The sequence below is a fragment of the Callionymus lyra genome, chromosome 8 (assembly GCF_982586985.1).
Source record: "Callionymus lyra chromosome 8, fCalLyr1.hap1.1, whole genome shotgun sequence".
Taxonomy (NCBI): Eukaryota; Metazoa; Chordata; class Actinopteri; order Syngnathiformes; family Callionymidae; genus Callionymus; species Callionymus lyra.
The window spans coordinates 11,729,011-11,748,031 of record NC_141825.1 but is presented as its reverse complement, the minus strand read 5'-3'; the positions used below and the strand labels follow the sequence as shown (position 1 = coordinate 11,748,031).

Genomic DNA, 19,021 nt, shown 5'->3' with positions numbered 1-19,021 from the left:
TTGATCCCTGATTATAGCTTTCTGGCTTATTTACTCCATCATCGTGTCTGCCGTCAAACCGTTGGTGTGTCACCAAAATGTAAAGATTTCATTGATATTTTTTAATGACATCGCCATTCAGATTGTTTTCGTTCACACTTTAAAGTAAAAAGTAATAGCACAATTGAATCTCATAAAAAAAACGAAAAAATACATTTAATTTAGTAATACATTTGTTTTCTAAAATATATCACACACAAAAACGAAAGAAATTGCTGATATATCTGTCTCATAAACCGAGGAAAAATATGAATAAATAAGTGACAATTAAACCAGGATTACTTTTTTTTTTTCTCTGGAACAAGTGAAGCGATTTTCATAGTTTAAGTGTCAATAAATAAAGTTCAGTTCCAATGAGCATGAGATACTCCCATCATAGAGAGAAAGCTCTTTAATTCAGTCAGATGATGGATGGAGGAGCAGATGACAGATTGTTTAAGTAGGGGTATGGAGACCAGCTGGGATTCTGTATTTGGTCCAGTGCCTGTTCAGTCAAGCCCGTCCTGCTTATCGTTTTCATTTCAAACAAACCAGTGAGGCACTCCTGCTAAACTGTTGCACATATTATGGCTGTATTATACCAGGAATTTTGTACAAGTCATTGAAAGTGAGGCCATATAAAGACGCTTATTCTTATTATATTTTTCATAAGGTGCATAAAAAACACAACAATCTTTGTTTTTTGATAAACAAATATTTAAAATATATACATTTTCACAAGTTTAAATTATTTGGTAAAACAATTTATTGATTGTATTTATTTTTCTAAATGTCCAATATTAATATTATTATTGTAAGTAAGTAAGTAATTTTTATTTGTATAGTGCTTTTCCAGACCAGGGTCACAAAGCGCTTAAACAATCAAAACAATGATCAATAAAGTATATACTTTAAAGGTCAAGATAATAATAATAATAATAATGTCTATTTATATAGCGCCTTTCTAGACCAGATAAAACTGATAACACAACAGGAGTTCCAGAAAATCAAGTAAGTAAGTAAATCATATTTATAGAGCACTTTTACAGACCAGGTTCACAAAGTGCTTAAACAATAAAATTAAAAAAAACTCAATAAAATATATACTTATTGTGTGTTATTATTGTAACCATTATTATTACTATTGCTGTTGTTGTTTTTACCATATTATTATTATTATTATTATTATTATTATTATTATTATTATTATTATGGGTTTTTTTTCTATTACTTTTTTTTGTTGTTGTTTTATGACACCACAAAAATTCAGCAAAAACACTGAAAATAAAAGTTTCTGATTCTGATTATTTTTGTCATCATCCTTATACTTCACCATGATCATTGGCAGCATCACCACCATGGTCATATCACATTATTATTATTATTATTATTATTATTATTATTATTATTATTATTATTATTATTATTATTATTATTATTATTATTATTATCATCATCATCGAACCAGTAGTAGTAGCTGCAGAAATAGTAGTAGTAGTGTGTGTAGTAGTAGTAGTAGTAGTAGTAGTAGTAGTAGTAGTAGTAGCAGTAGTAGTATTGAAATGATCTACACAACATGACCAGCAGAGGGCAGTAACTACCCATGAATCTGTGACCCATAAGGACCCAAAGCCGGGTAGAAGCCGCGTATAGATACATACCGTATACTTTTAATTAATTATTTTAATCACTATAAATTCATCAACATTCAAATGAGCGTTTAGTTTTTTATTGTTGACCTGCAAATATATGCGGTTGAGATCTCAGGCATGTTTTTTCGGTCAGGCACTTGCTCAGACACCTCAGCGGAAGAGGTCGAAAACATGGCGGCTACCTTACGTCTGGGTCGTCAAGGAATATCATTTGCCCGCAGAATAACAAACATAAATAAGTTTCTTCGGACGACACAACCCCTGCAAGAGCAGTCCCGGACGTTCGTTCAGTCGCCATGGCTACTCGGTAAGTATTGGACCTAAATAGTCTGTTTTTGTCGGTTGACATTCCCGTCAGTTTGTGTCGTGGCTAGGTCATATTATAGAGATACAACCAAAATAAAATGACAACACCTACTGGTTGTTTGTTAATGCTATCGTTTTATAGCGACAATACTGCAATACGTGACCAATATTTATAAGTTAAACTACATTGTCGTGTAAACATAATATCTTAGTAGAAGTTGGTACATTATTATTTAGCTTGATTTTCGTTTAAATCTGCAAACATGGCGACCACCAACTCTCTCATACTGAAGGTTAGTTGTTATAATTTGTTCACTGAGAGACCTATAGATGCCGATTTAAGGCACACAGATACACATTATAATGTTTGACCTGGATTGGAAACAGTGACGCTATTGCTGTCAATCACTGCTAAATATCAAACATTTATAAATCATGGACATATCTGTTCATATCCCATCAATATATGCCTCCTAAAGTCATCCTTCTCCACCTTAACCTGTCTCCATCATCCTCCCTATCGCTCCTATTCCCTGTGTGGTCAACTTCATGTTTTGCTATGATAAACACATTCAATTAAAGCCTTTGTTGCCTTGTAAGTAAGTAATTGTTATTTGTATAGTGCTTTTCCAGACCAGGGTCACAAAGCGCTTAAACAATCAAAACAATAGTCAATAAAGTATATTCTTTAAAGATCAAGATAAAACTGATAACACAACAGGAGTTCCAGAAAATCAAGGAAAAGCCTGAACAAATAAAAACGTCTTAAGATGTTTCTTGAAGGTGTCAGAGCGTAAAGAGAGAGGAAGATCGTTGCAAAGCTAATATTTGCATCATTCATGTGCTGCACATGAGCAAAGTGTGGTTCTAAGTCACAGTTTAATTTAATTGTATTTAAATTGTCATTTCAAGACACTCTACAGCTTCAGTAAGACTCCATTGGAGAAAAGAAAAAAGAGATTCCAGTGAATTAACAATGGGTGGATCACAGTGTGTAACAGTCCTTTTCGAAGGCAAAAACCATGAGCAGAACCAGACTCGGTGTTGGCAGCATCTTTCTGTGACTGCCTTGGAAAGGTGGAGGGGTAGGAGTGTAGACATAATGAGGGAGGATAAAGTGAGAGATGAGAGGAGAGTAAAAAATAATATGGCCCTCTGACTGTATCTATGTGACCCTCATGATTTAAGAGTAGAAACTGTCCTTGTAAAAAATGTAGACATTTTTTCTGACTGCTATATTTTTGATTTTTGATTGTTTTAAACTCTAAATGGAACTTTTGTCCATTTGGAGAATATTTCTTGCCCCTTCAAAATACTTTGAGAAAATATTGAGTTCATAAAAACAAAACAAAAAAAAACCTTTGATATAAAACGGATTTGAAATAAAGTTGTTGTTTTGTTAATCATTTGTTTTTATGAAAGGTTTATTAATGTTTTATTGACATAGTTCACTTTTTTTGTCTTTCTTCCTTTCTTTTTTTTTTTGCTTATTTATTTAATTTTTTACTTCACTGGCCTAAAATTAATTCCCCACCCATTATCTACTCTATTGCAGGACGTTGTATGTGTTTATTTTGCTCTAAATGTGATGTGTGAATGTCTAGTGTATGATATCGTGAGGTAGAGTTCAAATACATTTTTGAACTCATGAAAATGTTAAACTTGTTTTCTGATTCTCAAATACTATACTATTTGATTTAATCTTGATTTGATGATTGATTTTGATATGATGAATATAAAAATACAGCTATCTATTTTTATTATTTTTCATTATTTATTGTTAGGTTTATGTTGCCCCTTTAAAAATAAGCAAGCAATATGTTTTCTGATTCTGATAAAAACGATTTTCCTATGTTTTAATATAGTTTCATGACAAAATATTTGCATATTTATACATCCTGCTCCAAACCCCTATATATTTATTTTATTTTCATACACCGATGTCTGTAGTGTGTTTAATATTTAATAAGCATGTATTGTAGCCCAATACCCAGTAGATGGCAGTAAAGCACTACAGAAAGACTGTTGTAAGCAATTTATATTTGTAGAACGCATATTTGGTCTATGCAAAGACTAAACCATACATAAAGTAAATCTCCTAAATAAGTGACATGAATATAAAGCAAGAAATACAATTAATTACTTGCATTATTTACACATTATTATGGAATATACATTTTAATAATGAGTTTTCAAGCCTTATGTTTACAAAATATATGGTCTTATGCATCCCCCAACCATTTAACAAATTAAAATGTAACCATTGACTTGGTGTATATTGTAAAAATTATAAATATTTTTCACTGGCGCTACAGATACTACAGAAATAAGCCTCAACATTACATCACTGAGAAACTATTGCCTTATGTCAGTTTATGTTTATTTTCTTCTTGTATCAGAGTTGAGGCTCTCACTTTATTTGTAGCCTATTCAAATAATTGTTTAATCTAGAAAGTAATGACAAATTTAATTATGTAATGTAATGTAATGTTATATTTGATTAAATCAGAAATATTGATAACAAGAAACGAATGACTTGTTTTTCTGACTTGTGGTTTTTGTCCTCTAGGTGTCGCTCCCGTCAAAGTACAAATGCCAGCCCTCTCTCCGACAATGGAGGAGGGAAACATTGTCAAATGGCTGAAGAAAGAAGGTAAACAAACCCTTTTGTTTCACGCTAAATGAGAAATATTGTTTGATGGGTTTCTTCTCTCGTCACTTTTCATGCACCTACAATTAAAGAGTTATGTCTTGAGGAAACATCGACGCAATTATACATCAAGCCCATTTCTCTCTGACATAGCCTCGACCGCTGTCGTGCCCAATGGTCTCTGGTGGCCAATTTGCTCAAAGAAACGCAGGAGTCACTATTCATTACTGCTTAGCAACTCTGCTCAGGCAGCAGCACCACAGTCTCATTTATCATTAGGCAGCATACACACCTCTGATTGGCTGAATTTCATTGTTGCCATGTGCTTTTGTGACAAAGGAAATTATATTTATGCTAGCTTGGAAGTTTGTTAATAATCGCATCATTTTTTTCATACATAGAAATGGTATCCAAACCACCTAAACATTTTCTTTGCTTGTATAGATTAACGTTACAAATATTTTTAATGGATTTTCAAACTATCACCATTTTATTATGATATAATAATAATGCGCGTGCACACACACAAAATCCCAAAGTCCTGTTTGGTTCCAGTTGAATAGGAATTCGAGTTTAACATTAAATTCAGGATACGTTTCTTTACCGTATGTCCGGCACGTTCTATTGGAACGGAGGTGAAAGGCTCAGAGGTTGCCTGTTTAATCTTTAATGTTGCACATCACACCTAACCCCCAGGGTCACATGGTGTTAAAGCCTCATACAAATCCAATCTCTGCTCTAGTATGCCTTGCTCTCAGGGGCTGTTCGACGTCAATAGTCCCAGTGCTCTTTCAACCCTCCCTCGCCCATCCTCCATGAAGCCTTCCCCTTGACCTATTCTGTTTTGCTCTCACCTCTTCTATATGAGCGCCTTCACAATATTGTTACTTTTCTCACCGTGTGTCTCACTAAAGCACTATTTAAACATCCAAAGTTGACACATACTCTTCCATCATCTTCATCTCCCCTCCCTCAGATACTATTGACGTGATGATATGTCAACCTTTTGACCTTCATCACATATACCTCACCGCACATATGTCACTAAGAGAAAAAAAAAAAAAATTTTGTCATATGAATAACATTATCCATAGAAACATTATAAAGTTATTTCCACCTTTTATAAAGCCCTTAACATCTAATATAGTGTTCAACCTCTTGTGTTTTTTATTTAGTCTGTATGTGCGAGGGGAGTTATAATTTACAGTAATTGCAATCAAAGTATATTGTTGTGAAAATTTCAGTCTCAGAGTGCGTTTGTTGTTATTCTATTCTACCGTTGTGCCGGCAGTGAGTATTTGATTGAACTACAAAAACATCTTAACACAATATGACATTTAGTTCACACTGTCTTTTCCTTCGAATGAGGTCACATTGACTTTTACAGTTTTTACCTTTCTCATTATATTTATTAGTTATTTATTATCAAATGCATTTCATAGTAGTCAAACCAAATGTATTAAGTCAATAATGGTGTGGTAAAGATGGATGTTGTAATTACACTTTATAACCATGCCTCCAGTTTGTGCAGATGTTTTTCACATATTTCAAGAAGGGTTTCTGTAAATTTACTAGGGGAAAACTGTGTCAGCACATCAACTCAACTTTTACAGTCTTAGCGAACGGCTCATGGGTCTTGCAAACATGACGGCGACTACTTGTGTGTAATGAAGCCAAAGGTGTCTCGGCCCTAAAAATGGTTGAATTAAAAAGATTCCTACTCACTGTTTTTAAGCATAACATCGTAGTTGATTATATAAAGTCGTTTTCAGTATCTATTCCTAGGTAAACATATGCTAATATATTCCGTCTCTTTCTTGGTGGACCACTGGGAATATGCCGGGGTTCTAAGGAATGGATATTGTCTTCTATCCGACACACTGCACTCCTATCTCGCATTCTTTCCCATGAAACATTGATTACGCCTTTCAGTAGATATGTAGGCCAATCCTTGCGCAGATATTTCTCACATCATCGTGAGGCTTCCGTGGAAGCTATGTTTATGTCATGTCACTTGTCATTGTGTGAAAGAAATGACACCATGAATGTCTCTCCGTGTGTTAATGAGATTCTTCATTTTTTTTTAAATTTAATTGATCCAGAGGAACTTTTTTCAACAAGATCTTATCTATCGAACTTAATTTTATTATAATAATTATAATTAATATTGTACCATAATCCTGTGCTTTTACTTTCGCAGGTGAAGCGGTGGAAGTGGGGGATGCCCTTTGTGAAATTGAGACTGATAAGGCTGTAGTTACCATGGAATCCAATGAAGATGGGATTTTGGCCAAAATATTGGTAAGGACAACTAATTATGTGATTGTGTTATTCCAGCCTTGTTCTGTACAGACAAAGATCTGTCAAGTACAGTTTTTTAACTCCGTTCCACAAAGAAAAATGCAAGAAACCTTTTGGAATACAACATTTTTGTGATTTATTCATCCAAATATCACAAATACTGATCTAAATTGTATTATTTTTAAATTTAAAAAATACATTTTCAGTAAATGTATGAAGGTCTCTGTATTTAAAGAGTAATATTCATAAACATGTCCAGTTTCCAATTACTTTATTTAGTCACAAGAGTATCCATGTACAGACAATGAAACATGTGATGACGAAAACGTATGAATTTGAAATTAAAGCTGTGTTTTTCGAACCCATGTTAACGCATAATTGACATGGCGCCAAGCACAACTATGCTCTTCGTCAGTTGTTAATATCTTTGTTCTGTTTGCTAATTGGATGCACATGTTTCACGTGTCCCTTTTGAATGACGGCATAGCTTCAACAATAGGTCTTGATTGACACATTTGCATTCAGTTCCTCCCCGTTGTTTGATATGTGAAATATTTAATAGGCTGCCTAATAATGATCAGCACTCCATGTTGAGGAAAAATCAAAGTTAAAACTTCCTGACGTTTAAAAAAAAAAAGATTATTGACAAAATGTGCTATCGCTCAATGGAATGCAATTTTACTAAATATTTATATTTTTGGACTTCCTACTGCACCATTTTGCTTTAATAATCTATATTTGAGAAAGTGTTTAAAAATAAATAAAACCTTAGAAATACTACCAAATCAATGAATCTGTTCCCCAATCACAAAGTGATTCGATCCTAGGATTTCAGTAGGATTGTAATCTTTTTTTTTTAATCTCTTTGCTTTTTTTTTTTTCTATCACATTCCCTCACTCCATCTTCTTCTAAGCTACAGTGGGGATGAGGTAGTTTCCATAGCAACACATCTAGAATTGGGGGTAGGGGCTTTAAGAGCAGACACAGGCGAAGAACGATGGTCTGTAATAAATAGCAGCTAGAAGCAATAAGTTGAATTGTATTACACTCCCTATAAGTCCTTAACAGCATTGTGTAAGCCTTGTCCATGTCGGATGTTTTTAAATCCACACAGAATTTAAAGTAGTCAGTAGTTACCGATTCTTGCACGCTAACCTCCCAGAGGCCAAATGCCTGGATGGTCCTTCATTGACGTGAAGCTATCTCTGCTTTTCAGAGGTTATTTATGAGGTCAACAAGCAATATGGCCCTCAACAAAATACCAAACAAAGCTGTTAGTAGATGTTACAAACAAGGTATGTGCTGAATTCGTATGGTTGGGGAGGTTAAAATCACCACTAGTAAGACCAAAGACACTTAATTTTGACACCATTAAATATGAGTTTTAATCTTGTAGTCCTACCATTGTCTAATCAATACTAAATAATTATTAATATTAGCAGCTTCTTGAAAATTCCTTGTATGTATTTGGAACATTTTTATCCAGCGGATTTTTTTTTTCAATCTCACCTAGTATCCATATTTGTATAGATTTATTTGTGAGCAACAAAACTAACATACAATAATGATGCTTTTTGTCTTGTCTCTTAAAGGTATATCATCCAACTTATATGAAAAATCAATAATGGAGAGCAACAGCATATGTTGGTAGCTAAAGCGTAAAAGACAGGTGCTCTGAAGGTCGTAAATAAACACTCCCTCATATGTTTTATTATACCCATGTCATGGTCCATGTGTACTCTATTTAGACACAATAGGCTACGTCCGGGAAAAGACAATCAAAGAGGGATTTCCTGTGTCCCACGTTGGTGTGTATTCATGTTATGTTAGCCTGAACGTCGTCGTGCTCAGGTGTCATTTTTTTCGGTTTGCGGATTAAGATTACAAGAGCTTTTTTTATTTTTTGGGTCAGAAATATTCATGCCGTGTGAGATTTCATCTTTTTTTCGTGGTAAATAAGAAAATAAACTCAGTTGCGTAACTTCATTTGAGAGAGTTCTTTACCAACATGGGGAATAAAAGAGAACCACTGCACAATGGGACCATTAGGTATGAATAGAAGGAAAAGGCTTGAATCTCCAGTGGCCTTCATTATGATTGCGTATTTTAACAAGCTATAATGTATCCTTTATTTTTTAACAGCTCTTGAAGACCAATTACTAATTAGATGGTCTTCTGATTACTAATAAGTTGCATAAAACTCCTTGCTTCTGTTGGCTGTTCATTTAGACTCATTAAAAGGGATATCTGCTCTTAAGGGCTCGGCCATGCAGAGCATTTTAATTAGTCCAAAACTGTTAGAATGTGTGGGGTAAATTCAGATCTGCCTATGAATTAAATAATCTAATTTTCCAACCTTTTTTTATTCTACAGATTGAAGAGGGAAGTCGGAACGTACCTCTGGGGACGCTCATCGCAGTAATGGTAGAAGAAGGGCAGGACTGGAAGCAGGTTGATATACCACCTCCTGAAACCACCCAAGCCGCCGCTGTCCCTACACCTGCTGAAATTACAGCCCCTCCCCCAAAACCTGCCTCACCTGAGCTGTAAGTTAGCAATGTCAATCTTTTTTCAGTAATTAAAATAAAGAATATATTTTATAGAGGGAGTTCTTTCCTACCATTAAAGACCCAATCCTTAGTATTTTCAATGGTGTTTTTGGCTCCACTCGGTGTTGGAATAGTGTAACTGCAATGCAAATTCTCCGTGTCTGCATTGCAAATTATCGGCGTGTGCATTTGTTTATAGAATGAGAAAAATGCTCTTGTTGTTTCAGTTTCTAGTTGAGCTAGAGAGTTGTACTACATAAAATGATATGTTTTACAAACCAGTACACATCCTTTCACAGTAAGAAATATTTTCTATAAAATCACTTTATTCAAAATAAACAATGTTTATTTTCCGTCCAGTGTTCTAGTTTGAAAGCAGCAATAATGAAAATTAAAGGAGGTGGATGAGGAGCAATTCTTAGTTCCCATGTGGTCTGTCAACATCTGACAATGCTGAATTTCAAAAACCTTCAACTCTGCCCATTTGTTTGCATAATAGATTCTCTTGTGGAACGTGAAAGAGCTGCCACAAAACAAATAGGGCAAGTTTGTTATGCAAACACATTATGCTGAGCTAACGCACATTTAGAGGCGCATCATAACCCGAGCAGAGTACGATGATAGGTGGCAGTATATTAAGATATTTATCGTGTAACATACTTTTATTTTAGGAAATGTAAATTTGATTCAGATTGTTTATCCATGCCATTTAAATGTGGGATCTGATGTACCATATTTATAAACTATCTATAGCATTTCTATTGTTTGACTTTATTATGCAGGTTAAGACTGAGCCCGGCAGCGAGGCACATCCTGGACACTCATGGTTTGGACCCCAAATTGGCCACACCCACTGGACCAAGAGGACTTGTCACAAAAGAGTAAGTTTCCGTAGAAACTCGTCCAATTATTTTGTTACATTCCATAAAAAGTGGTGTGTGTTGTTCTTACGATATAAATCAGAAGCTGCTTGGTAATGTAATTTGTGAACTTATAAGCACATGCTATTGACATTAAAGGGCCATTGTTAATTATGTAATGATAAGCCTTTTTTCTGGGTGAAACGTTACAAAGATTAGGAACTTTTTCTATATACTTTTTATCTGTATAATATTTGCAACAGACACACTCTTTGTTATTCATGATAAACTTTTTCCATGTTAACCTGTTAGCTTTCGTATAGTTGTGAGCGCACATCAAGGTTTTCTAAAATAAGAACTCTTGCCTATAGACAGAACTTGCAAAAGGGGAAGTTGCCAGAACTGTACCTGTTTGTGTTGTTAAGTGTGTAATGTTACGACTATGAACTGTTTTCTGAAAATGGTCATTGTACGGCTGATATGCATGTTTTCCCCTATTGATGCACATTGTTGTGTTGTGTGGATATTTTTCCTCAGGAAGTAGTTTCTGCTCAGAAACTACTCTCTTTAAGTAAATAAGTTCGGAAGAAAGGCTGGTTAGTCACTTTGAACCAGACAGGAATAACTTGGAAAACGGAGTGATGTTATTAATTTCATAGAAACTGAAATGAATAAAGAGGAGAAATACGCATCTGCCTTCTGTTCCCTTTAACCGTCACCATGGCAACCCTGTCTCCATATTGCTTTTGTTAGCCAATAATGAATATGTGTCATGATTGCCTTTTTGTGAACAAGTTGATCCTTTGCAGGATTTCTGTGAATATATAATAATAAAAAATAATTTACAAACATTATTACTCGCCCATCAGAGAACTTTGGTTGTTAAGTCTTTTATATAATATGTTTTTGAGTTTTTTTGGAATTAGTTTAATAATATAAAACCCACCATGTATTTTTCCTGATAATCGGTTTTACTTTTTAAGAATATCACATAAAAACTAGTGATGGGAATATCCTAATAACAAATAGATCTGTCTTAATCTAACAAATGCTGTTAATAATCAAACCAGTAATACCATTTCATTTGAGCGACCATCATCTTTCTTCTTTGGTGGTTCTAGGTGGCGGTAGAAGATTAGACATGTGTGTCAATGCTCGTTTGGTAGTTTTGTGAGCCTGTGTGTGGATGTTCCCGTCAGTGCCGCCTTGTTCCCTTTTTAATATTCTGCTCACTCTCTCCAAGTATTTCAGAGGGTCCTTTTTTTTTCTTGGCTGCCACTAAATGGTCTTTATAGAAAGATAGATCGCGCCAGGGTGCAGAACAAAAGTGGTATCATCATCAAGTTGACACTAAAGACGGCTTTCTACTTCCTATTTGAAACAGTTTACAATATCAACATTTATTTATTTTAGATTTTATTTTTCCACTTTTTGTTGTTCTTCACATAGAAATCTTTCTTGAAAATGACTGACATGTGAAGTTTTTTGTTAAACATGTAGGGGAATTCCACCTTCTTTTCTGCTTCCGAACACATCCTATCTGTTCATGAAGAAAGAGATACTTGTTTCCTGCAGTAAATATAGAGATGCAGCTTGAGGAGAAAAGCTGCAGACAACAATGTGCGATATGAACCAGCTGGTCTAGACAAAAGACTCTCATGCATGTGGAGAGGTTAGAGCAGTGACATGAAGTGGAACAGGAGCTTCGAGCAAGCACACCTGATACCTGCCCCTCCCATGGTTTTACCAACAGACCTTGAAATGATGGGTTGAAATATTACTTCTCTTTGTCACCCTGATATCTGACTAGCATAAGAAAATGTTGTTTAAGTCCTAATCCGATGGTTCATATAGTGATAGTGAAATACTGAAGTATACTATAATAAATTTTAGGAGTCTGACAATTTCCAATGTCTCTACCTGAACCTGTGTTTCTGTTATCAACACCTGATCCCGCTCTCACCCTGATGTTGTTTTTTGTTTCACGGAGTAATTCTCATGACGCATGCCGACTGCCCCCCCTCCACCCCCCCATGGGAATAAAAACAAACGTCGGACTCTAAATCTGACAGAACTGCAAACTAGCACCATCGCTCCAGATTTACAACATGAGAGTGTAGGAATACATTATTCACGAATGTTTGTCACAGATTCAGTTTGTTAAACAATCGGAAATTATAATAGTCAATGATGACAACATTAATAAGTAATCTGTGAAATTATTCATGAAGTGTTGAGTTTAGTTCATTGTACTTAGAATGAGGTTGTCACTAATAATGTCCAAAGTAAAAGAAAGTGGAATCAAACTCCTTCAATATGTATGAGGTGGAAAACTGGGGGAAACTTCTTTTTTCCCCTCAATTTGATGTCCAAGCCTTCTCTTCTAGAGTTTCAAAAAATCTGTATTTTCTGACCTGCATAACTCCTTTTCCTTTAGTGATTGTTTGATGAAGCTTCATGAAGCATTGCTTATTTTTTAGAGATCAGTGTCAGGTGGCCAACAGATTACAGAGAGTGCCATCTAGTGGGCTGTGGAAATGGACACTGCTTCATGAAGCTTCATCCACCGATCACTACTTCCCATGCACTTTTTCAAATGCTACGCTATAAGAACCGACAATGTCTCTTAACCTTTTTTTTATTGTTTTGTTCCTTTCAATTTAAACAGAGACGTGTTGAATCTTTTGAAGACATCTCCTGCCCCCAAAGCAGCACCAGCCACCGTGGCTGCAACAGTGCCAAGTCCTCTACAGACCCCAGTAGTCGGTCCTCCACCTCCACCAGGCAGCAGACCCAATATTCCTCCTCTGTCCATCCCTGGGAAGCCTGGTGCACCAGTAAGCATAATCATGTTCAATCATGCAATTGATCAATTACTTTTTTAATGCTTACTTATTAGTGGTGAAGGCGGCTACATTAGAAGTAATTGACGCAGGTTTCATCCATTTGTTTCCTTGGTCGACGAAAGGTTAGTCATTCTTTAAAGGTCCTGTTCTGTCGTATATATAAATTGGTTTGACCTATAAAGTGAAACACACTGATCGAACGCTTCCAAAAATGGGCACAAGCAATGCATTTTTCTCAAATGTTTTAATCTTTTCACTTGTTCTCTTGTTTTCTTTCTGATTTTCCAAAGGGCACTTACACAGAAGTTCCCGCCTCAAATGTTCGTCGCGTGATCGCTCAAAGACTAACTCAGTCCAAAACCACCATCCCCCATGCTTACGCATCTGTTGACTGCGACATGGCTGCTGTCATGCAACTTCGCAAAGACTTAGCCGAAGGTAAAGAGAAAAAAAAGGCTTCATCTCTTCTCCATTTTTTCTTAACAGCCTCACGAGCACATGTAAAAACTATTTTGTTGTTTAAAAGTGAATGTCTGATTTCAAAATGTTTCCCTGAGGGGAAGTTATAATGGTTTTCACATGACGTCACTTGAACAAAAGGCTCATAAGAAGAGCAACTGGTGCACATTAGTCATTGCAGTAACATTTGAAATACTTCCGCTGCTCTGGACAAACATTGCTCTGATTTAAATCATAAAATCCGACAAGAACCAATTTAAGTACATGTTGTCCACTGGACTTCCATTACTCAGAGAAGATGCAATTACAATATTAATAATCTACTTAAAGCCCTCGTGACTCGACAGTAATTCAATGTGGCTTTTTGTCCTCTTGTTCAATTGTTGACTGTATTTAATCTTTTGTTTTCAGGAGATGTTAAAGTTTCCGTCAATGACTTTATTATCAAGGCAGCTGCGGTCGCACTTAGAGTAAGTTTGTTTGTTTTTTAATCTTGATACAATTAACAGACTTGTTAAGTAAAAAAAAACAGGTTAATAATTTCTATCGGCGCTCTTGAGTTGCTAAAGCCTGAATTGTCTTTGTTACATGTTAAAGAGACAATATGAATACTAAGCATCTACATTTGTTTCTTAAACAAGATAAAAGCCAGTTTCTACTCTTATCTTTCTGGTAATTTCAAAAAGCTTGTCTGAAAAAGTCACTATCACATGACTCTTACAGACTCTCAAGCCATGTCGCCCAGAGTTATAGAAAATCAACTGTCTTGTTATTGAATAAGCGATTTCCATTTCCAGCACTGATCCTAAAGCAACATCCAGTTAGATCAACCCTCACAGTTGTTCATGTAGCTTTAAACTCTCCACAAGGTTTAGTGTCAGTCTCAGCTTCATGTGTTGTGTCATCACCCCGTGTGGTTCGTGGAGATGTTTTTCTTGTAACGACTTTGAAGTGCCAGTTAAAGTGACACGGGTAACAAGCGTTCTTTCAGTGGCTTGTGTAATATTGAGTTTGCCTCAATGACTTTGTGTCATTAGGAAATCCCCGAAGTCAATGTGACTTGGAGTGACGACGGACCTCGTGCACTTGATTCAATACACATCTCGATTGCCGTAGCAACTGAAAAAGGTCTGATTACCCCCATTATCAAGGATGCAGCCAACAAAGGGGTTCAGGAAATCTCATCTAATGCAAAGGTAAACCATTAAAGTGCGTTTTTCATACATAGTGTATAGAACATGTTTGGCTGTTTAAAAAAAATATATATTAAAATACCTTTTGTTTATTTGTTTTTTTCATATGCCTGGTTCAGTGCTTATTTATTTTAGACTAAAAGGGAATATTCTCTAAATACTTCCTCTGGGAAAATGCATGTTTTACAGATCAATACATTTTATTTATTTCAATTAATAAATGTAAATTTTGGGGGTTTCTGAATTACCATCTGGATTCAGTAGGCTTTTGAAGAATGTTTGGCAAGTGGACTTAAGAAAACGCGTTGACAATCTCTTGGTTATAATTTGTTACTCATGACCCTGTTGGCTCATGTTGGACATAAATCATTTGGAATGAGCTGCTTGGCAGAGGTCTTAGCTCTTATAGTTATTTTCCAGTGTGCATGAATTGAATAGCTTCACATGTTTTTGTGTTTGAAGTCAGGAAACACTAGGCTTCAGTTTCTGCAACTCCAAAGTGTTAAATATAAATATCAAAGATAAGTAAATAAATAAGTGAGGTTTTTGTTTTGGTTTGTCTTTTATTCATAATATTGGAAGCCACAAACAACCACTGAAAGGAGGATATTTTAAAATAACTGATTATTTACTCATCGACGTTCTAAATGGGATTTTCAAGCAACATTACTTTGTCGCAGACTTTGGCACACAGATAACCTGGTTATGTGTTTTCCGTGCCAGATGTCTCATCCACCCTCTGGGCTTTGTCAATTCCCCCCGTTCATTTTAGAAATGCGCACTCAGATGAATTTCTTTTTTTATCTCAGGGCTCCCTGTTGGACCTTCCATCATTTTCTTAGACAGGACAAATGGCCCTTTGTTTTTGTTTTCAAATCAGAAATGCTTAACGTTTTTTTTTTTTTTGTTATTATTGATTAAATGGTTATTATCAAGATCTAAAGCGGTGTCGCTTAGTTCTTTGTTCAAATTCTGAGAAAATAAACAGGGGACTTTCCAACCATTTCTTCTTTTAAACCTTTTTGCTACATTAATCTTTCTAGCTACATTGATTGGCTTTTTTTTAATTGAATCCATAATTCAACAGAAAAGGTTTACACACAACATCGGGCACGAATGCTGATGTTTTATTATTTCATTAACTTCCATATTGTATTTGCCAAATTTTTTGAAGGTCATTTGTCATGGTATATGATTATTTTTTTGTCTTTTAGTCATTGGCCCAGAAGGCCCGCGATGGGAAACTTCTACCTGAGGAATATCAAGGCGGCTCTTTCAGGTAAGACTCGTGTTTTACTGTGCAGTACCAGGAAGACAAAATGAGAAACTGTCCTGACGAGACCTCTTGTTGAAGAGTCTTCTTCTTAACAAATGGACATGGAAAATTAGAAGAGAGAAGAGATATAAAAGACGAATAAAACACGGGTTTTCTCAAACCCTCTTAAGGCAATGTCCGTGCTTGAACCGAACCTAAAACGTTGCGTTGCAGAATAGCGAACAGAAGGTTTCTCGACTCGTTCGCAATAATGGCTCAATTTAGACATTAATGAGGGTTGTGTATCAGGCAGCAGCGATAAATTCTTGTGTGAATCTGTGTCCTCCCGGGGATACATGTGGGCTCTCTCTGTTTGTTCCCCCCCTTTTTATTTGGGTAAATTTCTCATTAGGAACTATTCATTACCCTCAGGATCCCTCTCACTGTACAAAGTTATTTGTCCTGCATTTCAGAGCATGTGTTGTGCAAACACGTTGAGCAATCCTGCCCTATATTTAGGAAGGGATTTGAGCACATCTATTATTTAACCTCGGTTTATTTTTACGTTCCATGCTGCATGTTCTGATCATTTATCTGTTTCTGATAATCGCGGTCAAAGAACGTGAAATACGGCAGCGCTGTAACCGCCGGTTGATATTCCCTCCTCCTGCAGTATATCCAACCTGGGAATGTTTGGGATCAGCGGCTTCAGCGCGGTGATCAATCCTCCACAGGCATGCATCCTCGCGGTCGGAACATCAAGAACAGAGCTGACTCTGTCCGAGGACGAACAAGCGTTGCGCACCCAGCAGCTGATGACTGTTACGTTATCCAGCGACGGACGTCTGGTCGACGACGAGCTGGCCTCGCGGTTTCTCGATAAGTTCCGATCCAACTTGGAGAGACCGCAGCGCATGGTTGTCGCCTGAGGAAATGAGAAAATGAAACTGATGTTAATATCCCAGTTTTCAAATCCGGCATCCATGGCTAGTGGTTCACTCTTTTAATATACTGGACCGAAGCCTGTTGGTTATCTAACAGGGTTGCTAAGATCTGGAGTTTAACCGTGATCCACTGCAGGGTTAACGACATCACACGTGTGATCACTGTATTAAAAAAAAAAAAAAAGGTGTCGATCATATTTATTTTCAAGCGTCCAATTCAACGTACATCGTGTCAAAAGTGAAACGTCGGCCATAAAGCTCACCCTGTCGTCATAATTTAACTTATTAAACCAACAAATCGTTAATCCTGTCGTGTTCATCATGCAATGTTTGCGACTCCGGATGCTAATAAACTGCTAATAAAACCCTGTAATGACTGTGTCGTTTCTTTGAAGTGTGTCTAAAGCGTGTGAATTATTGCTCCCAGTCCAATTAGGATCATTTGATGTGGAGCGTGCAGGTCAGCTTCTGGCAACTGCTGTATGTTTGCGAGGATGAAACATCTGCTTGTGTTCACACCAATGTCAGTCTGGACACCATTGTGTTTGATTTAGAGAGTTCTTGAGTTGGAATCAATCAGTGGACGTTAATGCAATCATGATAAAGCGAGTGAGTTTACAAACACAACAGACCTGTGATTCACAGTCTGAGTTATGTTATAATAAAATGGTTGATTCAATATGAATCTCAAAGGCTTCTATGTTGTGTCTCCTGTATGTTTCTTGACCCTGAGCTCTCTTTAGTCTAGAGAAGTGTTTGGTAGTCATTGCTTGATGAAGCTTCGTGACGAAGTAGTGATATGTTTACAAAGCCTCGTAAAGTACTAGTGACGTCATTATGAAACTTCATGATGTAGTAATAATGTGTTGACAAGGCTTTGGTTATTGCTGAAGCTTGGTGGGTTAATGAAGCTTCATGAAGCATTTGTAATGGATTGACAAAGCTTCATGAAGCATTTGTAATGGATTGACAAAGCTTCATGAAGCATTTATAATGGATTGACAAAGCTTCATGAAGCAGTTGTAATGGATTGATGAAGCTTCATGTAGAAGTTGTAATGGATTTATGAAGCTTCTTGAAGCAGTTGTAATGGATCGATGAAGCTTCATGAAGCAGTTGTAATGGATTGATGACGCTTCATGAAGTAGTTGTAATGGATTGATAAAGCTTCATGAAGCAGTTGTAATGGATTGATGAAGCTTCATGTAGCAGTTGTAATGGATTGATGAAGCTTCATGTAGAAGTTGTAATGGATTTATGAAGCTTCATGAAGCAGTTGTAATGGATTGAGGAAGCTTCATGTAGCAGTTGTAATGGATTGATGAAGCTTCATGTAGCAGTTGTAATGGATTGACGAAGCTTCAGGAAGTAGTTGTAATGGATTGATGAAGCTTCATGTAGCAGTTGTAATGGATTGAGGAAGCTTCATGTAGCAGTTGTAATGGATTGATGAAGCTTCATGAAGCAGTTGTAATGGATTGATGAATTTTCATGTAGCAGTTGTAATGGATTGATGAAGCTTCATGTAGCAGTTGTAATGGATTGATGACGCTTCATGAAGCAGTTGTAATGGATTGATGAATCTTCATGAAGCAATTGTAATGGATTGATGAAGCTTCATGAAGCAGTTGTAATGGATTGATTAAGCTTCATGAAGCAGTTGAAATGGATTGATGAAGCTTCATGAAGCATTTGTAATGGATTGATGAATCTTCATGAAGCAGTTGTAATGGATTGATAAGGCTTCATGAAGCATTTGTAATGGATTGATGAATCTTCATGAAGCAGTTGTAATGGGTTGATGAAGCTTCATGAAGCATTTCTATTGGATTGATGAATCTTCATGAAGCAGTTGTAATGGATTAATGAAGCTTCATTGAAGTCATGAATTCATTCATACTTTATAGAATATTGTTTTGATTGTTTAAGCGCTTTGTGACCCTGGTCTAGAAAAGCGCTATACAAATAAGAATTACTTACTTACTTA

At 36.0% G+C, this 19,021-nt stretch overlaps 1 protein-coding gene across 1 annotated transcript; it reads left to right on the top strand.

The window, feature by feature from the left end:
* The first annotated feature begins 1,822 nt into the window (after positions 1-1,822).
* pdhx (pyruvate dehydrogenase complex component X) lies at positions 1,823-17,411 on the top strand. The gene is made up of 11 exons (XM_087797592.1): positions 1,823-1,977; positions 4,546-4,629; positions 6,827-6,927; positions 9,302-9,474; positions 10,260-10,358; positions 13,006-13,174; positions 13,474-13,621; positions 14,054-14,112; positions 14,680-14,838; positions 16,050-16,114; positions 16,764-17,411. The coding sequence occupies exons 1-11, from the start codon at positions 1,842-1,844 to the stop codon at positions 17,017-17,019; spliced, it is 1,449 nt and encodes a 482-aa protein (XP_087653718.1). The 5' UTR covers positions 1,823-1,841; the 3' UTR covers positions 17,020-17,411.
* Positions 17,412-19,021: the final 1,610 nt, after the last annotated feature.